This window comes from Labrus bergylta, chromosome 21, assembly GCF_963930695.1.
Source record: "Labrus bergylta chromosome 21, fLabBer1.1, whole genome shotgun sequence".
Lineage (NCBI taxonomy): Eukaryota > Metazoa > Chordata > Actinopteri > Labriformes > Labridae > Labrus > Labrus bergylta.
In genome coordinates, this window is record NC_089215.1 from 2,307,938 (window position 1) to 2,331,539 (window position 23,602).

At 43.1% G+C, this 23,602-nt stretch overlaps 2 protein-coding genes across 3 annotated transcripts in view; both read right to left on the bottom strand.

The window, feature by feature from the left end:
• chad (chondroadherin) overlaps positions 1-23,602 on the bottom strand; it is a 228,688-nt gene that overhangs the window by 126,337 nt on the left and 78,749 nt on the right. The window lies entirely within an intron of this gene.
• Positions 2,627-23,359, bottom strand: LOC110002838 (zinc metalloproteinase-disintegrin-like 2d). The gene is made up of 23 exons (XM_065949817.1): positions 23,240-23,359; positions 23,025-23,131; positions 22,463-22,536; positions 22,288-22,363; positions 21,064-21,140; positions 19,241-19,439; positions 17,678-17,743; positions 17,528-17,590; positions 17,278-17,447; positions 17,116-17,197; positions 16,893-17,035; positions 16,137-16,323; positions 15,717-15,806; positions 11,170-11,368; positions 9,880-9,982; positions 9,409-9,574; positions 9,238-9,318; positions 9,044-9,128; positions 7,292-7,412; positions 7,048-7,207; positions 6,849-6,896; positions 5,622-5,672; positions 2,627-4,442 (listed from the first exon to the last, which is right to left on the bottom strand). Exons 1-23 carry the CDS (start codon positions 23,274-23,276, stop codon positions 4,320-4,322), a joined length of 2,508 nt encoding a protein of 835 aa, XP_065805889.1. The 5' UTR covers positions 23,277-23,359; the 3' UTR covers positions 2,627-4,319.

Sequence of the window (23,602 nt, forward strand, 5' to 3'; positions counted from 1 at the left end):
CAACCCCTAAATGTATTGGTCTTGCCCTGTTATAGTCTTGGTCTGTACTTGGTATCGACCCCTTAAGGTCTTCGTCTTGACTTGGTCTTGCCATGCCTTGGTCTTGGTCTGGACTTGGTATCGACCCCTTAAGGTCTTCGTCTTGACTTGGTCTTGCCATGCCGCCCTGCCTCGGTCTTGGTCTGGACTTGGTATCGACCCCTAGAGGTCTTGGTCTTGGCTCGGTCTCGGAGCACTCTGGTCTTGGGTATGTCTTGGTCTTGTCTTGGTCTCGCCCTGTCATGGTTTTGATCTGTACTTAGTATCGACCCCTAAAGGTCTTGGTCTTGACTCGGTCTCGATCCCTAAATGTCTTGGTCTCGGTCTCGCCCTGTCTTGGTCTTGGTCTTGTCTCAGTCCCGACCCCTAAATGTCTTGGTCTTGACTTGGTCTCTGAGCACTCTGGTCTCACCCTGTCTTGGTCTGTACTTGGTCTTGTCTGTCTCGGAGCACTCTGGTCTGGGGTATATCCTGGTCTCTGTGGTCTTGACTTCAACATTAGTTGTGACTCACCTGCTGTCACAGCTCTTTTGTCTCGACTTTTTGGACACAATGGAGGATTATTCCGGTCGGGCACAGTTCCAGTTTTTCTCCGTATTAAAGAGCTGGAAACAGTCGAGTTAATCTGACTCACATATTTGAACAGTTTTTTTTTTTCCGGCCTTTTAAAGTCGAGTGATTAACATTGAGTCACTGAGCTGCTCAGATTATCTCCTTCACTTCTTCCTTTCCTTCTCATGACCTTTGTTTGAGAGGTTTCTGGGTCACTTGAGGACTCACTTGAGGACTCACTTTCAGCCGGCCTCGTCTGTAAAAAAAATAGAAATCAAGAAGTGATTTGTTGAGTGTTTCATAAAGTCTGTCTCTGGGAAAATGAAGATGACCGTCTTTATATTCTCCTCCAGAGAAAACACTAATAACGAGCCAATGTGTCTGAAGTCTAAGAATATTTATCACTGAGTGAGAAACATTCGACGCTGAAAGCCTTGAAACACCAAAAGAACCACACAAAGACCTTTCATTGTTCTGCTTTAGGTCTCCAGGGAGGGAAAGTTTGGTGTTTTTTCTGAATCCAAATCATTGGACGACCACAGCTGCATGTTTGACTAACTGCCCCCCCACCCCCACCCCCACCCCCCCTCCTCGCCTCAGAAGTTGAGGGGTGTTTTTGTGGAATCATCCCTGTAAAGACTCTGAGACAAGCCGAGGCAGAGCTCCGCTTGTCGAACAAGCCGCAACTCTTTGTAAACAGAGTTGTTTTATTAGCTCCTTGGCTCGGGATTCAGTCGAGTTGTTGGTGAGAAAACCGACCCCGAGCTCAGGCCAACGTTCCACAACTCTCAACTCGCCCTGAATGAAATCTGAGCTGCACCCGTGTTTCAGATTTTAGTCTCACTTAATTTGCACCTTACAGTTACACAGTTCTGAATCCAAGCAGCGCTTTTAATGACTTGGTCCTGACTGATGCAGGAGTGGCCTGAAGAGTGATGGTCAATCATTTACCCTTTCTAACGTCACTAATCAAATCTACTTTAGAACACAAGCTAATGGCTACATTAGCTTAATTTTGAGGGTGGGCAAGTTTTTTTGATTTACTGTCGCAGATCCACCTCACCTGCAGTGTCCCACCATTTCCACACCTTTGATCTGCCACTGGTCTGCCATCATAATTAGTAATAGAGGTCTGAGGAAGGAGACAGCGGCGAGGTCTATCTCCCGCTTCCCCAATGCAATTTGGACAACTTGGACACCATGATTACTGCGCTTGGGATGCAATGTGTAACATGCAATTTCAACATAGTCCATGCAAACTGCATTCTGTCAACGCCATGTTTTGCTCTGTCCGACAGCAAGCGCCCGCGCTATCCCACCTGGCTGTACGCACGGGTTCACAAGATCACGAGGGAGTAAAGAGAACAACGTGCAAACAACGTGATGCTTTGACGTGCTGTGGAAAACACAATCATCGACTGGCGGGAGAAAACGTCGCTGAAGTTCGCAGACTATGTGGAAATTGCGGGTCAGTACTGAGGCATAAGGACGGCTGTCCTTCAGTACGGCTCTGTTGTGGAATCGCAGCGGGACAGTAAAGGGTTAAAGTGATTAACAGCTAAGCAGAAACAGACTTTAACATTTCCACAGCGAGGATTTATCGTATCGTTGACGGTTAAAAGAAAGATGAGATTTTCTTTTGATAGAGAACTATTTTCACATGTAGCAGACAGTTTGGCCACAGGGGGCGCCAAAATCAATACAAAGAAAGTTTCTCACAGTAGCTTTACGGCGCTTTTTTCATTAGTTTCAGCTCTACGTTTCCTTCCCATGACTGCTGAGACTCTGAGTAACAAAGGAAACACTAAAAAGTATTTTTGTATGCAGCTGTTTAAGGAGGACGTCCAGCTGATCTGACTCACTGCTGCTTCTCAGCGCGTTTCCTCCATCCTCTCACTGGAGACCGACAAATCTTTAATTATCAGCCAACACATGTTGACACAGCGGGACAATAGAAGACTCCTCTGAAGGTTAATGAAAACATTTCTCAGGAAAAAGACAGAAAACAGAGCACAGAGGAGCAGAAACAACCGACTCCATAGAGAGGAAATGTTTAATCATTATGCAACTCACATCATTAAAAATCAGCAGATAATCAATCCTTTGTCATGTCGACTTCTTCACAGTGATGCATTATTTAATCTTTTGACGCCATACTCGTAAATTTAAAAAAGTGCTCTTTATTTGTTGCAACAAAGGCGGTCTTGTTGGAAAGTGACACCTACAAGGTATAAACACCCAGTGACCTTTCCTCTACAAGTTATCAGTGCAGTAAAAAAAAAAGAGACGGAAATACTGGCTCCTCGAGGCGCTCTAAACCTGAAGACATAAAACACACACACACACAGATCATCTGAAGTGTGCAAAGCTTCCCAAACAGTGCGTACCATTCATCGGTTTTCAAGTACAGTGCAAAGAAATGGATTTGTGTAGAAGGCACGGACTGGCTTTAGAGAGTTCAAGCTGGCCACAGACATGAGGACACTTTTCTTGATTTTTAAATATCTTAATCCTCCAAACACACTCACTTAGACGACTCGGACAGACAGAGAGACCACACACACCTGCAGTTTGTAGAAACGATGACTTGACTTCCAGAAGAAAAACAAATATGGAGGACGACCGACATCGCCCCCCTGCTGAGTTTTGTTTTACAGCGAAAAACAGAAAAATGAGAAAAACAACACGGTTGAGATCCTGGCTGAGAAGACGGATCATGAGCGGCTTTATACGGTTTGCAGAGCGAGCTGAGGGCGAGATGTCGGAGAACCCAACGCCCGGTTGCTTGCTCCCATTGGCTGCTTCGGGTATGACGTCTGAGGCAATCTGATCTGGAATCGTAAAATATCAAACATTCGATATTTACAATTCCGATTGGCGGGGAAGCAGTAAAATAATCGTAGTGACATCACACACTTTAGGATTCTTTGGACAAAAAAATGGGATATAATCAGGCCACGCCCCCTGATCTTTTTCGGGGGCAAATCAGGCCTAAAATCATCTGATGTGTGGACAGCTTTAGGGAGTGTAAGAAAACTTATTTGGGTGGAGAACTCGTAGAAAACGATTACCTGAATCTGAAGCGTTGACTTATTTTTCAATAAAAACTGGAATAAAGTTTAATTGTCGTTATTTGACAATTAAACGTGAAGAGATGCCGAAGTAAAAAAGTCACAGATCACTAGACTCAAATAAATGAAGTGAGGGAAAACAGTGCAGCATTGAGCGGATAAAGAGACGGATATTGGAGGTAGAGGAGACTAAAAACCGAGCTAAAAGAAAGAGAAAAGTGAGCGATCAGCCGGAGTAAAGCGTTCACTCATACCTGAGCGGAGCAGGAGGAGGCTGCATAGACTCTCCTCCTTTGTGCGGTCCCTTGTGTAACGTTTAATAAATAGAAGAGGAAACATCATGTGAGCATGTTTTTGCTCTTTGGTAAAAAAAAAAAAGTAAAGTATAACTTAAGGTTCAAATACAAAGGAAGCATACAGTAGACGAGATGTTTAAGAACAAACGACAAAGAGAGAGCGAGGCAGCACCAGTTCATGCAGAGTCTCCCCCTGCAGCTCTGATTCTTTGGTCTCATGTCATCAAAGACGTCCTCAGTGAGAGCAGCCGGGGTCACGCACATCGTCTTTTAAAGGCTCTGCGTTCACACGAGTTCGATCCCGCTCTCTCCCTCAGTACAGCTGCAGTGTGGGCGTCAAACTGGATTCTCTTTAAGAGTTTCATGCTGGTTTGTGAGGTTGCGGCTTGGCGGGGGGCATCGGAGGAGGGCACTGTTTGGGTCTGGCAGCCGGAGGAGGGCTGGGCTTGACCGGAGGTACAGGAGGAGGATGTGATGCATTACACTGAAAACAAAGAGAGAGATGAATGTTCCACATGTTTACAACATGCTGAGTGTCTTCTGCACTTTTTTGGAGATTTGGAATGAGAGTTAAAGTTTGAGTTGCAGTAAAACAAACAGCGGTCTAACCCATGCTGCAGCTTTAAGATAAGACTGTAATGACCCCCCCGAGGGGAAACTCATGCTGCACTTTAAAGAAACAGGAAGTGGATCAACAAGGAGTTAGAATGAGTAAATGATTAGACAGAGTCTGTCCTCAGGGTGCAGATGAAGAGTGTTTCATCTTCAGGAGCGTGCAGGGACACTTGAATAGTCGACGCACCAGAATCGATGATATATGGTCGACTGATCACAGACATTGTAACTGAACAATAAGTTCTTTGAAGACTCTGTGCTCACTTCAGATCTCATTACTTAATAATTCACAGAGCCAACACAATCCTCCATGACAGATATGTGTAGCGTTGAGCTGTGACACCACCACAGCACGTCTGGGTGGGGGTCTCCAGGGCACCTTAGGGCTGTGCTCGACTGTGAGACTAAATCAATCTCAGTAAGAGCGAGACCTGAAGGTGACTCTGCAGACGGAGACTTCGGAGCTCCAAAACATTGAAAGACGTTCAGAGCGGATGACATCACTCATATGAATCTGAGGTCTTTTGGATCTTATTTTAAAAACATGTTCATATTGAATCTCCTCTGTGATAGTTACATTTTTCTGTTGTAATATTTCTTTATCTCTTCGTTGAGATGTTTTTGAAGTCGTGTGATGCACTTTTTTTTGCCTTTTTTTTTTAATAGTAACACCCAACAGGCAAACAAAAACACAAGAGGTACACTGCACCTCTCCATAAAACCAGGACAAAACAAAACACAGCAAAAAAAACAAAACCTCCATCAAACCAGTTCCAGCCCCCCCTCCCCCACCCCAATCTTTATAAATGTAAGATTAAAAAGATAGTAAACAAAAGAAAGAGTCAGTTGAACATTTGCAAATGAACAGGTTTCATCTAATCCAGAAAAGGTGAAAATAAAAATTGTGTGTGATGCACTTTGAATCGCCTCGTTGCAGAAATAAACTTTAAAACAGAAGTAGAAAAACATCTCAATCTCAACATTTCCACTGCATACAACGAACAACCCACCCCGAGGCTCTAACACTCAGAGAGGGCGGCTGACTCACCTGAGTTTTACTCAGAGGGGGTAAAGGTTTACACGGAGGTTGAGGTTTTGTCTGTGGAGAAAAAGAGATAAAAGGAGACATTTTTTAAACCAGCTGCGTCTCACTGTGAGATTTCTTTTTTTAATATGTAAATGAACGTTACACTGAAAGGAACGCTCCCTGCTCAGAGTTTCTCAGGTAACTTTGTTTGATTTTCAAAATCATGAAAATCTAAATGAGTCACAGTCAGCTTTATTCAGACTGAAGCCACATCTGTGGTTGGCTGGGCTCTTGTTTCCTGACATACTGACATACTGCAAAAAATAACCGCCGCGGTTGCTCGGTGGTTACTTCATAGTATGCCAGGCCCAGCTAAACTGGTTTCCTGGTACGAGAGCTGACGTTCATGTGATTCATTTTGATTTTCATAACAGATGAAATGCAGACTGAACATTTCTCCTGATTCAGAACGACCTCTGGGGGATTTTAACAGACTGTGGATTTTGCATTTGTTCGCAGCTACCTTTGAGCCTTTATTAAACAAGAAGCTTTCATACTTGTGATGTTTTTTAATATAAATGTTTCGCAGGAACAAGGAGCTAAGCTTTTTGTGTTAAAAGAGTTTGGAGGTCAGAAAGTGTAAACCGGCCTGATCCTTTAAAGTCTTTATATGTGATTTTTCACACTTAAATGTAGAAATCAAGTATATCCTCTGAATATAACTCTGTGAGTCATGACTGTCTACAATGGGTGTAACACCCGAGTCCCACTGTCTGTGATGTTTTCAGAGGTTTCAGAGTCCTATCTTCAGTTTGTTTACATCGCCGGGACGGCCGGCTGACTCCTCCCCTCGTGTATAAAAGTTGTTTAATTGAGGGACTAGAGAAAAGAAGAATAACATACTGTACTCACTGCTTAACTGTGTTTCTAGATCACGCTCATTTCAGGTAAATTTACATGCAGTGTGAAGATACCAGCATAATAAAGATCACTAGCATTAGCATGCTAACACAACAATGCACCGCGAGTTGTTTTGGTTTCATGCTGGAGCTCAAGGGCGACATCTGCTGGATCAAAAAATCACATACAGCCTTTAAGCTATTCAACACCAGATGATCACCTGAATGAAGTTCCTCCATGTTTTATTTAAGTTGGCTTCAGAACTTAAGTCTCCAACTCTGAATGTGATCCTCATCTTGAATAAATCATCACATCACATCTCATCTTCATGTTTTTTTTAAAGCTTACCGGCTCGGCCTGCGAGGTCGACAACGCTGCAGACGGTTTCTTTGGTGGCTGTGAAACAGAAAAACACACCATAACTATAACAGCACTTTGTATTTGAAGTTGTGGATCTGTAACCCACACACACACACACACACACACACACACACACACACACACACACACACACACACACACACACACACACTCTATCTCTCTGTACCTGTGGAGCCGGTCTGCAGGGACTCACAGTGACCATCAGAGGAGTGCACACGTGTGTTGCCGTGGAGTCCATGAAGGTGGGCAGGCTGATCTGAGGTCTGTCTTTCACACTCGGCTCCTGGAACATCGGGTTCAACTTCCCCGGGGCCGAGTGCACCTTCCTGTAAGTGACGAGACGAGTGAGAGTCTGAAACCAGCAGGCGCACAACGGACCACCAAGAGCTTCAAGGAGGAGGACACGCTACCTTTTGCAGATGTAGTTTTCCTGTTTGTCCTTCTTGCAGCACATCAGCCCCACGATCACAGCCGTGATCAGCAGGAGGACGGAGAGCACCGCACACACACCAGCGATGATCACACTCTGGCCTGCAGACACACACAAGGGGGAATTTAAGAGCTTCATTTTTAAACACTAAACCCTTTTGTTGTTCATGACCTTTTTGATCTCGTCTTGATTTACTGCATTCATGTTTATTTATATGCTCGTCTTTCATTATCTGAGCTCATCGTTTACCTCGCCTGCTGTGGTTTTTTATAAGTATAAAAATGTGGCTGATTCAGTCCACTCCTGTGGCTTTCACTGAAATGCCTCAAACACCATGTCATGGATTTCCATAAACTCTGCTGCAGACGTTACACGTCCTTAGAGGATCCACTGTTATTACTTTTAATGAGCCTGTAACTTCTCATCAGGTCTAAAATCAATGTGGCACCAGTTACGCTCAGACACAAAGTCGTCTCAGCTGAAGGTTGGACTGCTGCCCTCCTGCATGTCTGTCCCTCTCTCTCCTCCTCATAGTTCCAGTCTCTCGTCAACTTTTCTATCAATAACAGCAAAAGGAAACACTCCTGATATTCCCACTTTGCAAGCTACATGCTAAACTAAGATGGTGATTAACATTGTTGTTGTTTTCATTATTTGGTAAAACGCACAAACAAAAAGATTCTCAGATTTCACAAGTTTAGGGTTGGGTTTTTTTCTGCTGAGAAAAGACTCCCTGTTCTGAGGAATTTCACAACAAAGTTGGCCGCTCTGGTGGTTTGAAGTCTCTTCTTCCTCTTTGTTTGTAATTCAGCTGTTTACTCTGAACAGTTGCTCAACAACCACTTGGCATTCTTTTCAATTTTGTGCTGCAGCTTCTCTCTTCTCTGTTGTTTTTTAAAGTTGATATTCAGGGTGGGTTAACTTAAATGTTCTTTAAGGTTGGTTTCACTTTAGGGACCCCGGCCCGGATCAGAGTACGCCTGACCCCAAACTCTCGCTCATTTGATCACAGACGTGCTGTACTCAGGTACCGTGCTCGAGTCCTCTTGAAGACGGGGTCTCTCTCGGCCACGATGCACGTGTACTCGAGTACGGGCCGTGTGAGATGTGAACACGACCGTGCCCGAACAAGGAAGAAGAGCGATATATGACATCATTCTGATTGGCTTCTGTCGCTTCAGAAATCGTCATATCCCGGGACCGGTTCATCCTCTTAGCTACATGTTGGATGAGGAAGGAGGAAGAGGAGTCGTTGTTGGCATCTTAGAAATAACAAAAACATCCATAGTTAGCGGGAAGGACTCAGCTCGCAAGTGGTTGCCGTGGTTACTTGTTCCTTTTTCTGCTTTTTGGTGGATTTGTAAACAAACTGTGTGCATACTGTCACCTGCTGTATCGGACTGTGAACATATGGAAGAGTGCTCAGGTACAGGACGATGTTACTAATGAGAACGCAGACCAGCGAGGGAGAGGGGGGGAGGGGGCAGTCGTGTCCGGGCAGGGTGAAAACGTCCTAAGTAAAAAGGGTTTGGCTGAGGTCACTTTTAAGATCTAGCAGGAGCTCTGGATGAGGTCAGCGCTGGAAGAAACATGAGATCAAGTCTTGATGAATCATTCATGTTTCTTACTGGAAGAATGATTCAACCAGCAGCTGTGACCTGGTTTCTTTTCCTGACCTTCATAAAACCTGCTCATACATTTCAAATCCCTCCTAAAGAGAAGCGTCCTGTACCTTGAGGTAAATCTGCATACTGGATGTCGCAGTACGGCGGCGCCCAGCCGGGGTCACAGCTGCACTCCTCCTTGTGATTACACACCTACAAGGACAATTCAACAACACACACTGAGACAAAGAATCCAGAACATTTGTGCAGAAGAATCTCAATGAAAACAGCTCAGAGTGTTTATCTTCCATAAGTCTCTCACCCCGTTGTTGTTGCATTTCTTCGCACAGTCCTCCCTCTTGCCGTAGACGGACACATCCACACATCTGTTGTCTGAGCAAACCTGAGAACAAACGTGTTTGATCATGAGCAAAAACATCCAACAGAAACAACTGAACTTCACACAATCCATCTCCCTGCTTAATGTTTTTACCTTATTTGGTCCACATTTGGTTCCTTCTGGCACCATGTCCATGTTTCTGGTTTTGTCGTCGTCCACGGCTACTTTACACTCGAGGCCGTAAATGGTGTAAGAAGCTCTTTTACCCGTGATGGAGTCCCCGCCTCCGACACAAAACATAGATCCACACTTAAGATTCCTACAAGAGAAACAAACGGATCAAGAACTTTGAGTTTGAGTACACTTTTTTCATCTTGTCTGATCGGGAAATAAACGATCTCAAATATAAAACATGCAGTAAAAAGTAACAGCAGTTTCGGTCATACAGCGGTTGTTGTCAACAGACTGTTGCCATGGAGACAGGACAGAAGTGCAGCGCTTTTCTTCTTAGCGCACATGCTAACACTCCCGAGCGTAGGCCTACAGCTAGCACTTTTCTGCCCGTGAAAAAACACTATGCAGACAAGGCAGCCTAAGTGGTTTATATATTTGGATGATACATACGGTCTAGCACAGGAGACGTAGCCTGTTCTGCTCCTCCCACAGTTAGCACCTTCCTCGCCTCGTTTGTTCAGGTCAAAACACATATCCGGTCCAACTCTGCTCCCTGAAGAAGAAGAGACAATCACAGATAAGAAACAGCAGCGCGTTAAAAATACACTTCAAAAAATCAGCGGTTTTTAAAAAAAGAGCAAAATTTAAAGAAAGTTTTGGTTCTTATTACTTTTTGAGTCTGTTGTCACAATATCAGCTAATATGGAAACCAGAAAAATCTGTCATGAAAGGAAAAAGCAATAATCTAGTAATCATGGGCGTCCCGCAGACCGCCACACACTGAATGATTGTTTGAAGGTCGTGAAGGAATGTCAGCTCACACTGAATCATTTACGATGCACGACCAGAGTTCATGAATAATGTGCACACACTGAACGACCCGAGTGTCAGGCTTGACCTTAAACTTAGGATGCGGGCTGTGGAGGAGGACTTCAGGCTAAAGGAGGGGGCGGGGTCTATTGGGCAGGGTGTCTAAAGACCACTTGAGAGCTCTGAAGGGTTGCAGGGCTGTAGGAGAGATTGGAGGCAGGGAGACTTATGAGACAAACAAAGATAAACTGAGGACTCAAACAGAGACAGCACTTTGGAAATATCTCCTCACAGCTCCTGAATCTGACCTCGCCCATTTCTGTCTGAAGTCCTTCAGAAGCTCCTCAGGTGTAGGTGAGATCTGCCCTGACTCGCTGAAGATGTTGGACTTTGACTGTTTTGACAACACTCCAAAACATGCACAGCCTCCCTAAAAAAGGCTGTAATTAGTTTGACCTGGAAGTCTGCACGTCAAGTCGATACTGTGTTTTGCTGACTCAGCAAAGGCTCATAAAGCGTCACCGAGGATACCGAGAAGGTAGCTTCAAGCGATCCCATCCTTAAATGACTCGTGAGAGCTGTGTCTCTGCTCTCGGCATGAAGTCCAGCATGTTTCCCTGTCAAAGATTGAGTTCATGACCTTTGAGGATCTCAAAGAAAGATCTCAAACTCGGATATAAATGCACAGGCTACTACTTTCTGAGGATGCTATTCATTCAGTGATCTGCGGTTCTCTTGATACAAATCCGCTCTAACTGTAACAGTCTTGCGCTGAATGAGCCTCCATGTGACTCTTGACATTATCAGAAATAACTAGAAAGATGTGTCTCCACATCTCTTTGAGCCGCAGCGTGTGCATTCAAGGAAGAAAGAGGAAACACTTAAAGCCTTGTTTTCATATATTTTAAACCTGCAGCATGTGAAGTGTACCTTGTCCAAACAGCCTCCAGCAGTGCTGCTCATACGTGGGACACCGGCCGTCGTAGCAGTAGCCCTGCGCCTGGTCGTAGCACGGCTTGCCGTTCATCTCGAATCTGTCTTCGGGACAATCCTGCGACACTCCCGTGCAGTATTCAGGCAAGTCGCAGTCTCTCGACGTCTTCCTGCACACGCTTCCAGACACTGCAAACTGTGGATTAAAAGCACATTTAAGAGGATTGGTATGCAACTTTTTTCATCCAGCAGATGTCGCCTTTGAGCACCAGCATGAAACCAAAACAACTCACGCTGCATTGTTGTGTTAGCATGCTAATGCTAGCGATCTTTATTATGCTGGTATCTTCACACTGCATGTAAATTTACCTGAAATGAGCGTGATCTAGAAACACAGTTAAGCAGTGAGTACAGTATGTTATTCTTCTTTTCTCTAGTCCCTCAATTAAACAACTTTTATACACGAGGGGAGGAGTCAGCCAGCCGTCCGGGCGATGTAAACAAACTGAAGATAGGACTCTGAAAACTCTGAAAACATCACAGACAGTGGGACTCGGGTGTTACACCCATTGTAGACAGTCATGACTCACAGAGTTATTTTCAGAGGAGAGACTTGATTTCTACATTTAAGTGTGAATAATCACATATAAAGACTTTAAACATATGAACACAGTGAATACTCTGAGGAAAGCAGATGAAACAACTTAACGAGAAGCTAGTTAGCTTAGCTTAGCACAACGATTGGAAACAGTGGGAGATAGCTAGCCTGGCTCAACCTCTGCCTGCAGGCTCCTCCGAATCTTACATAATAAACCTTTAATTGTATCTCATTAATTCATGTTTATTCAAGCCTTGTGGCAAAACTGAACTAGTGCTGCTGAAAAGCATCTGTTGATTACCATCATTTAATGTTTGTCCGATAAATCACAGCTTTTCATAAAATACATCCCATCCACTATGAGTCTAGCTTCCATGATAAATTTGATCATTTTACAGTCTAAAACTTGATTAAACATCTCAAACCAATGACACACTGTTAATGATGAACATCACTTGTAAAGTATTCAAACAACAAACCCTTTTGAGCCCTGAGGACAAATCTGTGTGAAAGAGAGTCTGTAAGGCCCTCTTCACTGAAAGTGTTTGTATGAGGAGGCGCTGCTGCTGGACCTCTTGGATGATAGCCTGACGCACTTTAGCTCACGAGGACAGCCCAGGCTCACCAAAGTCAACAAGCATAGACAGACCAGTGTTAATTAAAGGATCTGTTCAGAAGGTAGCCGGAGCAAAACAAAGGAATAAATGAAGGTCAGTCAGTGCAACATCAACCCCAAGTTTAATAAGCAAAGAATCCCTCTGCACCTTTAAGAAAAAGCTAAAGACCCAGCTCTTTCATGAATACCTACTAACTTAATGATGATGGTCTCCATATTATTGATGATGATGATGGTAATGACGATGGTTTTTGTTTGATAACGACGACTTATAAGATGGTTTCTATACTGATTAGAGCTCTCAAGAACTGTTATTTTCAGAAGATATACTTGATTTCTATTACATTTCAGTGTGAAAAATCACATATAGAGCCTTTAAGAGGATTTCATGTGAATAAAAAGTATATGGTTCTATAATTATCTTGTGTGTTTGAGTTGTGTTTCATGTCTTGCTCCACCTCTTTGGAATTGTCATTAGAGGAAGGATGTGGTGAGTTACATGGAGGCAGCAGCATATCGCCTTCTGCTTCCTGTTATTATTGAGCTGCTGCTGTTTGGCTGTGGATCGGAGACTAACCTTCTCCTGGAGCCATTTTTTAATGCCCACAGTGATAATCCAGCAGCAGGGTGTGTCTGCATGATGAAGCCTGTCTGCTGCCTGCACTCACTGGATTGTATTTTTGAGTTTTTTGTTACTGTGCTCAGTGTAAAGTTGGTGTGTCAGAACGGCCGTCCCCCGGTTTGATCCTGTATGAACAGCTGCTGGATTAATGGATTCATCTAGGATAAATCCTACTGTCTTTGAGGAACATCAGACTTTTTCTCAGTATGGACTGGTACAGAAGTTTATTAAGACATTCATATCTCAGAGGATGAATCCTTCACTTGACCCTGGTAATTTCACACTTTTCCTCCTGAGTGTCTTTACACATTTAGTCATGAAATGTGTTGCAGACTTTCGTGCTTCCAGAGCATAAATCCCACTGACTTTGGTCTTCTCCTAAATGTTTCTCTTGTGCAAAGTTTTCACATATTCAGGCTGAAATCTCATAACAAATGAATATGGCAAATTGGCACCAATGTCTAGATAACAGAGACCACAGAGAATGACTCCTTATGTGTTTAATGATCCCTTTAATTTACAGTTTTACCACCCTAATTCTTTGAGAACAACAACTCTTTGATTGGATGTCATTCAATGGATCAAATTCATTTAGTGCAGAAAATCAGGAGACTCTTGCTGCCAGAGGTCAACTTCTTCCAGCCACACATGTGTTGCTATCAGATTCTGTTTAGTCGTTCATGTCGCCCCGGAGAAACATTTGAAGGTCTAAGACTGTGATGACCAAAACCAATGACCTCATCTTCTTTACTTCCTCTTTAGTGCTAATCAGTGTTGGGCCTCAGCCATGTGTGCTGGACAAAGAACTCAGGCCTGTATCACAGTTCTCAAGCCTGACTAGAGTTATTTTGGAGGCAACTAAACAAAGGAAAAACCCCCCAACAGAAACTAACAAATAGGTGTGAAAAGTGGGGGGGTGTCTGAATTCTCTATCCTCATTGGAGGAGGCCTGAGGTAAACCCACAGGCAGCTCCTTCTCTTCAAGTGTTGTCTGCTGACACCCGAGGATAAACTCTCCATATGATGGACTCCAGCATTCAAGACAAAGCCTTTCCTCCTCTTGGCTTACGTAGGTTAAACTCCAGAGCTGAGGTTGCTCAGTATAGGTAGCTCTTCACATGCTGAATTCAAACATCAGAGGATTCAGCTGACTACTTCCACGGCGCAATCAGATGCTATCAGGTTCGAGCAAAAAAAATAGTTTCTTTCCTGTGATTTTTCGTAAGACGTCATTGAACGCAACTGGACAGGAGCGCTGAAGGAAGCCCACTGATCCCTGAATCCACAAGGACACATAAAGAACTCGGCTCCTGCAACCAGAAGACCCTATAGAGCAGCGCTCTGGTTGAAGATCTGAATCCCGCTACCCTCCTCCTACATCACCAAGGAACCCTGCCTGAATCTGTTGATTTAACATTCAACAGAGTGACGATCTAACCAACTATTTCAAAAGGTAACCACACGGCTTCCTCTCTCCTTCTCTCCACCATCACACACACACGCACGCAGGCACGCACGCACACACACACACACACACACACCTCATCCACAAGCCCTGCTTGATAATGTTTGTTGCTTAGATTAGTTTATAATAGTTATTTGTTTGATTAAATTCATTGATTTTGGATTGATGTTGCTTTGTTTAAATAAATTCTGTTATAATTTAAGAGAGCAGTTGTTTGTGATTACTGGTGTATTTGCATTGTGATATAAGCTGAGTGCGAAGGCTTTGTGTACGGATTTCACGCCTTCAATTTATTAAATATAGTTATTCATTATTAATAATATTAATAATTAAATAACTAATTTGAGACTGATTTGAGTGATATTTTGGTTATATTTACCTGATTACAGGTTGGTGCCCCAAAACGAGATTAAACATAGTTTAATGATATTTTATTTATATTATTAATAATTAAATATAATTATTAAAGAATATAACCAAAGTTGACTTGATACAACTCCAACATCAGCAATTATAAGCTAACACTCTGAACTAAGATGGTGAACGTGGTAAACACTTGCTAATCAGCAGCAGTTTAGCACGATGTGATCATGATAGCATGCTAACACGAGTACTACGCTCTGCCAATGAAAGGCGTCCGATCCAACGTTCACAACAGGGTCAGGGTCTCCTCTGTCGCCCCCCGGTGGTGGAATGAACTTCCAAACTCCATGTGATCTGCAGAGTCCCTCTGCACCTTTAAGAAAAGGCTAAAGAGCCAGCTCTTTCATGAATACCTACTAACTTAATGATGATGGTCTCCATATTATTGATGATGATGATGGTAATGACGATGGTTTTTGTTTGATAATGACGACTTATAAGATGGTTTCTATACTGATTAGAGCTCTCAAGAACTGCCCTCAATGTTGTGCTTTGCCTCTGGTCACTTCCTGTCAGCACCTGTGTGTCCAATCAGACTCAAAGCTGATCGTTTGCTCTTACTCACATTGTTCCCTTTTTTCTAGATCCTTGCTTGTGTTGTTCTTACTCTCTGATGTACGGCGCTTTGGATAAAAGAATCTGCTAAGTGAATTGTAGAATTGTAGTATTAAGCTGAGAGCACGTCCATGCTGCCTCACAGAGATGCTAACATGCTAACAGATCAACCTCAGGTTTATGAAACATGGTCTAACTCTGTGTTTTTCAGCTGATTATAATAAGAGACCTGTTTACAAATGCACATCGTGTTAGCAGGATTTACCTGGCAGTTGTCGCAGCAGAGTCCATGGGCACATTGGGATCCTTCAGTAAGACGGCACGTCGATGCATCACAACAAGGATTCTTGCATTCCTATAAAAACATTCTTTATCAGTTCAGTCACGCTCGTGTATCCAGATACACCCCAAACATTAGAATGCAGAAGCTGAAACTCCTCTCTGCCAAGAACAGTGTGCCGCTATAAGACATGAGCACAGAGGAAAACTATTTTAATTTGGAGGCCAAACTCCAGTTTTCTAAATGCCCTGAATCACCCCTGCCTTCTCTTTTATTAGCTGCACACACACACACACACACACACACACACACAGGAAACCACACCAGGCGGCTAAAGGATGCGATTAAACTTTCCAAGGTCCAAAAAGAGTAATGTGGGTCATTAACCCTGAGCTGAGGTTTTACCTCCACAGTGCCACAGTCACACTCCTCTCCAGGGTCCAGCAGGGCGTTCCCACAGCGAGAGCCCACAGCGATGGTCTTAACGGAGCCGGGTCGGGTCAAACAGCTGGGCTGAGCTCGCTCCATGAACTCAGCCAGCTGCTCCATGCTGCAGCTGCTGAAAAACTCCGGGAAGGCCTGAGTCCCCGTCCTGAAGAGGAACAAAAGGGGATTTCATCAGAACGGCAACAAACTCAACGACGAGATGAAGAAAGAGAAGAGGGAGTTCAAACGCTACAGGAACACCAAACATTGTTTATGTGGTACACTGGGGTTGGTTTTTTGGGGCTGAGGATGCTTTAAATCCTCTTAATTTCAACTTCAAATATCTGCAAAGCCAAAATCAAAGATTAGGAGAATCCACATTATCTGAATAAATCGATTTTCTTATTTTTCAGACATATAGAGCGCCACAGGAATGAGTCCTAAAACCCAGAAGTAAGTTAGCATTTGAGCGCCATGGGGTCTAACGTCTAGAAGTCAACGGGGATTTTGAATGGGTTTCTGTCGGACGCATTAACGCTTCAAACATCATAAAAATGGCGTTCATCTGTGAAGATTATCCTGCTGAACAAAACGCCTACGCTTCAGAAACGTGTATTTAAGATAGAGCTTATTTTCTGCAATGATCCAAAATCCAAAGTTAGAACCCCATGGAGATGCTACTTCCGGGTTGGCCTACAAAAATACGTCACATGGTTTGTTCTAAGACGTCGTTACCTGAGTTTGTCAGCCATCACACAGTTCCCCGAGCTGTAAGACGGACCGCAGACACAACCTGCAGCGTCATGAGACAAGCCAAAGTTATGCCCCATCTCATGAGCGATGGTGGAGGCGAGTCCTATCGGGTTGTTGTGATGATCCTGGAAGAGAGACACATTTGTTACTTTTAAATTCATCAGAACATTTCATACATACTAACACAGTCCAGGGTTGAGCATACCTGATTGACTCCACCTGAGTTTTCAGTACACATGGCGAACTTGTTTGCAAGTCCGACTGTGTCTCCTTCAAAATCTTTTCCCCTGTTGAGAGAAAACAACGTCAAAAATCTGCTCCGACCGGCGGTTTTCAACATGCACGTTTTTTAAAAACTGAGGCTCACGTCACAAACTGAGCGTTGTCGTGCTTCACCCTCCGCAGCAGATCGGACTGACGCCACATGAGGAAGTGATCCAGAGCGATCTCCGAGTTATCGTTGACGTCGATGAAGTCTCCGGACGACCAGATCTCCAAACCCACCAGCATGACGCGGATGTTCAGAGTGCGATACAGCTGTTGGCAGAGGAGGAGAGTGTGAGGAGGGAATTCAAACATCCAACACAAGAAACTCAAAGAGAGAGAGGAAAACAAACCTTATCGATGTGATTTATAACTCCAAGGATTCTGGATCGGGTCTCACTTCCATATCGTTTATACTGCAGGTCAAGAGAGGGAACCAATGAGGGGAGAGAGATCCAGAGACAGAAGGGATCATTGTAAATTCATCTTAAAGAGATATTTACCTCTGCGTTGTCCACGACCACAAACAGCTCCACAAACCTCTGCGGACCTGACACTGGTTTCGTTTTCTGAAAGGGAAAAAAAAACACTATTCTGACTTTTTATCTTACAACTGCTTTACACTTATAAAAACTCTTCAACAAATCCACATGGCTGAACTCACAGACAAAAGGGAACAGATTCAAGGGCTGAACGATGATGTCATACAACCAGAACCCACAGTTTTTTGTTTTCATGACTACTCTATGATAAAAGTCCTTTTGACAGCCCAAACTACTGACGACACATTCTTGATGTCTTTGTTGTCTTATTTGATGTATTTTGTAAAGAAATCTACTTTTTCAATTTGCCAGCTCGTCTCGTCTCGTCTCCCTACTCTGTTGCGACCTATGAGCCGAGTTGTGACCCTACACGTCTACTTTTTTCTCACTTAAATTTTCTCCTGCAGGGGGCGCTGGTGGCGCAGTGGTTAGAGCGCACGCCCCATGTTTGGAGGCTGTAATCCTCCAGGCGGGTGGCCTGGGTTCAAATCCGTCATGGGCTGCCTCTCTCTCTCTCTCTCTCCCTCTCTCTGTCTCCCTCTCTCTCTGATTTCAGACTCTTTCCACTGTCCTATCTCTACAAAAAAAGCACAAAATGAAATCTTTAAAAATAAATTAGCTCCAGCAGTAACTTTGTTTCTTTGACCTGTTTTTTCATTGCTGCATTTTGTAAATGTGTTTCTATAAAGTTTGAAATAAAGTCATTATCATTATAAATATGTGGCTTCATGTTCAGACAGTTTTAGTTTATCAAGGATTGAGGGGGGGAGGGGGCAACACGGTTCAAATATTCCTCCACTTTGCATGTCATGTCGTGTGTTAAATTCTGTATTTTCAGTCAATCGTATTTAAACCAACAACTTAAAGTCTTTAAAGAGCTTCACCACAAAAACAATGAAACAGTGAAACAATGAAAGAGCTCATTGATTTGTAAACATGGCCGACAGTAAAGCAAGCAGGGATAAATAAACTGTCATAAAAACTTCATAAACAACATTAAGAAGTTAAGTTATTACATTGGGGGGGAAGCTTTATAGGGACGGACATTTCATTTTTTGCACGGGGTGAAAAAGAGCACATGTTGGCGTGACAGCTCTTTCCCGTTTGTTGAAGTCAAGCGTGCATCGACTGGGACGAGATAACTTCTGACTGCACACTGCACGCTGCCTGTGAACTGGATGTTCCTGTGAGTCAGTTATCTCTCCTCCGATCACTTGAAGTCATCCACGTCCTCAGACTGCGAGTGTCAGAAGTTCAGGACAACTTTTGGAAAATGTGCTCGGAGCCATTTTTTAATCAACAAAATCAAACATTTGTTTAACAAAGATTGTGGTTTCTACTTTGACCCAGCTTCAAACTGAATTATTCTTAAACCCAGAAGGCTTTGAGGAGGTGGTTTGACCTTTATCCTCTGTGAAGGTGTTACAGTGTTACAGCGTCTGCTAAGTGAATTTCAGAACTCAGATAAAAAGGAAATAAAAACTCTTGTCTAAACAGCTAAATAGTATTAAATGAGTCACCTACCCATGATCTGGACCTGAAGAGGGCAGCGGGGCTCGGGTCCTGGTCATAAGGTGTGGTGGTGTTAGCGTTGGAGGAGGAGCCACAGCTGACACGGTTGCTGACATTCAGGTGCTCCAGTCTGTAGACGGCGTGATCTCCGTCGTCAGAGCGTCCCAGAGGCTCGATCAGGTAAACCTGCTGCCGCGCTCGCAAGAAACCGCTGAAAATACAGAAAAAAAAAAAACAAGAAGACAGATGTTTTAATTAAAAACGTCCTGAGGTCAGTCAGCTCTTCAAATATTAGAGGACATGAAGTGAAACCTGCTGTCTGAAAGGTGCTACATCAAGAAACTTTCATTTCTTCTTCTCGATACAAATTCTTTTTTCAATTCTTTGACAGCTCCCTTAATCTAAGTTAACATCTGCACTTAAGCACCTACGAGTTGTTTCATTTCACATCCACTGTGTTTCCTCACAGACCTGCAGTGTTACTTTCTAAAAGTGATGCAGCTGATGATTAAAAGAGCAGAAATGTGACTCTCTGTAGGCTGTAAAAAAAAAAAGGTTTGTCTCCAGGATTTCTGTAAACTTTCCTTTGTTTAGATAACATTTCATTTCATTTCAAACATTTATTAATTCTCAGAAGGACGCTGAGGTTTCCTTCATGTCCACAGCCGTCGAGATTACAAGAAGAAAACACAACAAACACTCAGTGACAAAAAAAACCAATAAAAGAGATCCATTAAAAACATTTACAATTTGAAACAAAGCGGCTAGAAATCAAATTCCTGAACTCTGGAAGAAAAGGGGAAATTGGGGAGTTAGCTGGAGGGCGTTCCATGAATTCCATGAATCTGAGGCATCAAAAAGAAAAATGCAGATTTACTGAGTTCAGTAAACAGCTTGAGGGACTTTAAGAACGAGCCAATCAGAAGAGCTCCAGAAGGTCTGTGATGTAAGGGGGGGAAGTTTACCAATTACAGCCTAGAAAATATATAAATAAAACCAGTGTTTGTCACGCCTCTCTTCAAGAGAAGGCCGACCGACCCGCTCACAGTGATGAAGGCCAGATCTATGAGCAGTTATAAACCTCAAGGTGGAGTGATAAGACGGCGTCAAGAAGCTGCAGCGTGTCTATAAAATGACATCACTGTTATCCAGAACTGATAAGAAAACAACTTCAACTATGTAAGCTTTCTGGTAGGCAAGGCCGACTCATCTGTATGACACAGAGACGATTCAGAGTTCTTTACTGAGCTGAAGAAACCGTGCTGCAGCGACAGCTTACCACCAAAGTAAAGGGGGAAATTAGGTCAATTAAAAAGAGAGAGACATTGAATGTCAGGTAAAAAAGTGCAAAGCTGTGCAAAGGAAAGGAAAGGAAACAGTGTAAGGCAAGTTTATTTCTTTAGCACATTTCAACAACAAGGCAATTCAAAGTGCTTCACACAAGACATCAAAAAGCATCATGACAGAGGAAAGAAAAGAAACATTCAAATAGAACATTTAAAAATCACTGGAATTATTCAATCTGAAAATATGTTCAAATAAAAATAATTCAAATGAAATAAATAAAGTAAAAATATAAAAAAGAGTTCAAAGTTACAGTGCAGAGTTAAAGTTTAGGATCTTATTAAAGCTGTTTAATGAAAGGCAGCTGTAAACAGGTGTGTCTTCAACCTGGATTTAAAAGAGCTGAGAGTTTACAGTGTAGTAACAAACACATTTACAAACATCCTGATTACTGAATAATATGAAGAAACACGTTTCTCAAGTGTGTGAGGAAGTTTTTCTGTACAGAGTGGAAATTTACAACCAGAATAAAAGAATCTGAACTTCCTGACCTGATTCCTGAACAGATCCCGACGCTGACTGAGGAGTCCTTCATGCCTCTGACGTGGCCGTGATAGAAACAGTGCTCCTAGATTAAAAGACAAAACATCCATTATATGACTTATCATTCTTCTTACAGAAACAAAGAGTGCGTTTGTGTGCTTTTTAATCTCCTATCAACGTGTGAATAACACCATGTGTGTCATCTTTGAGTCACTGACACTTCGCACTGATAAGGTGACATGTAGACGTTCTTTTATGAGTCCTGTAATCAGGCGACTTCTCTGCAGGAAGTCGAGCAGCTGATTGCAACATGATAATGGTTTCATTACTTCTGATTCTCAAAGTAGAGATTGGGGAAAGATGAGAGTTAGAGGTATAAGAAAGAAACACAGTGAAGCTGATAAAGTGACTGAAGTACAGGAAGTTAATCATGGTGGGTTTGTTCTGTACATGAGAAATCAGAAAATGTCTTTAAGAAGATAATTCCCGATAAGTCTGGTAAGTGTCCATGCCTGAACGCCTCAGAGGTAGCGCTGTAGTGCTTGAAATCTCGAGACCTTTTGAAGGTCTCGTCTAGGAATCTAAAGCATTTTTACTCAGTCTCATACTGGGCGGACTGCAGATATTAAATCAAGACCACCACTGAGAGGCTATTTTTCCAAGTCATTACTGTGATTAGAAGGAAAACACCTCTCATAAATTTTCTCCCATTTACGGCCACAACATTCCCGAGGTTACGACCTAAATGAGTGACACAAGATGAGGATTTTTCTGTGATACTTATGGTCTTTGTCTTGGCTCGATCTCGATCCCTAAATGTCTTGGTCTTGTCTCGGTCTGGATCCCTAAATGTCTTGGTCTTGACTCGGTCTGGATCCCTAAATGTCTTGGTCTTGACTTGGTCTGGATCCCTAAATGTCTTGGTCTTGACTCGGTCTGGATCCCTAAATGTCTTGGTCTTGACTCGATCCCTAAATGTCTTGGTCTTGACTCGGTCTGGATCCCTAAATGTCTTGGTCTTGACTTGGTCTGGATCCCTAAATGTCTTGGTCTTGACTCGGTCTGGATCCCTAAATGTCTTGGTCTTGACTCGGTCTGGATCCCTAAATGTCTTGGTCTTGACTCGGTCTGGATCCCTAAATGTCTTGGTCCTGTCTCAGTCTTGGAGCACTCTGGTCTCGATTAGTCTGGTCTTCACTAAAACACTACTCAGAGGTAAATTTAAGTCTCACCTGGTTTGGAGACGTCGTCACCCGTTCTCCATCTTCTGAATAATGTGTTTCAGTGAAGTCTTTCCCGATCAGATTCCTTTAAAATACAGACAGAAAGGGACTGTAGCAGCAGGAGGTTTCATTTCTCTCATTATAAGATCAGAAAATCCCAATGTGTCATCATCTCCTTGTGTACCTGTTTTTTTCCAGATGAATTGTGTAGTTCCTCCCTTCGATGGCCAGCTCATACTGAACCGTATCAGGAAACAGCTGGTAAAAAAAGAGACCCATCAGTCAAACAGAAACGATTTGTAGTCGTCACATTTACACCAATTAGAAGCAGAAGTGGTTAAAATATTCTAACGCACATAGAAGGAGAAAAACCACAGGAATGTAAAGAGATCATAGATGCTGAGTGGGCGCTTTATCCAGAGAAAAAGTATCACTGAGCAGAATATAAACTTCTCAGGGTGACATCTTTTTTTTGCAATTATTTCACTTACACACAGCATCAAAACCTCTAGATTTCAAAATAAAAGTTAAATAATTGACAGGAATATTTGCCATTTTCTAATTAAAAGCCAAATTGTTTCAGCGCGACTTCCATAGGCTGTTTGGTATTTAACACTATGACTATTTCATAAGCTTTTAATCGTCTTTGTTTGCAGAAATAAATGAATTTATAAAGCTGATTAATACACGGAAGTAAAATTCCTTTTCCCAGTGAGCTGTGAGGAGGGGGGGTAAGGTGTGTTCACCTGTGAGTCCTGCAGACTCCTCTTCTGTCTCCCAGGAAGTCTCTGAGGTCTGACAACCTCATACCTGTCCACGTGAGAGAGCATCCAGGCGCTGTGCACGAGACAAACTACACAACAAATAAACATATTTAACCCCTTAATGTCCCGTTACAGTACAGGAGGTTTAATGTCGGTTTCTGAAACAATGTCCGCATTAAAAGAAAGTAGAAACTTACCCCACGTCAGCCACAGTGACACCGTGGAAGCTCCCATGTCGATGCTCTCTGCCCGGGCTCTACCCTCCTTCTGCCCGTTACTTCAGCGTGAGTCACCGTGAGGCAGCTGTTCCGTTAAAGCTCCGCCCCCCGGTTCGCTGTTATCTCCGCCTCACGTATTTACCGGAAATAATAACTGGTCAAGCGAGCTGGGATAATATAATACACTCGAACAGACTTCCGTTGCTATGACAATTAAAATAATTAAGATGTGGCTGCTGTGTGAGTCAGCGTGGGCAGAAATGTTTGCAGGATTGTGTAAGCGATTTGAAATGAATCCAGTTGTGCATTAGACAACACAATTCAATAATAAAGCAGTTAGTG

Bases quoted from the DNA above. Each gene is read 5' to 3' on its own strand.
- LOC110002838 (XM_065949817.1), bottom strand. From the start codon at position 23,276: ATGGGAGCTTCCACGGTGTCACTGTGGCTGACGTGGG. The intron at 22,364-22,462 runs GTACACAAGGAG...TGTATTTTAAAG, and splicing joins ATTCATCTGGAAAAAAACAG to GAATCTGATCGGGAAAGACT. The intron at 21,141-22,287 runs GTGAGACTTAAA...CTTTTAATCTAG, and splicing joins TGACGACGTCTCCAAACCAG to GAGCACTGTTTCTATCACGG.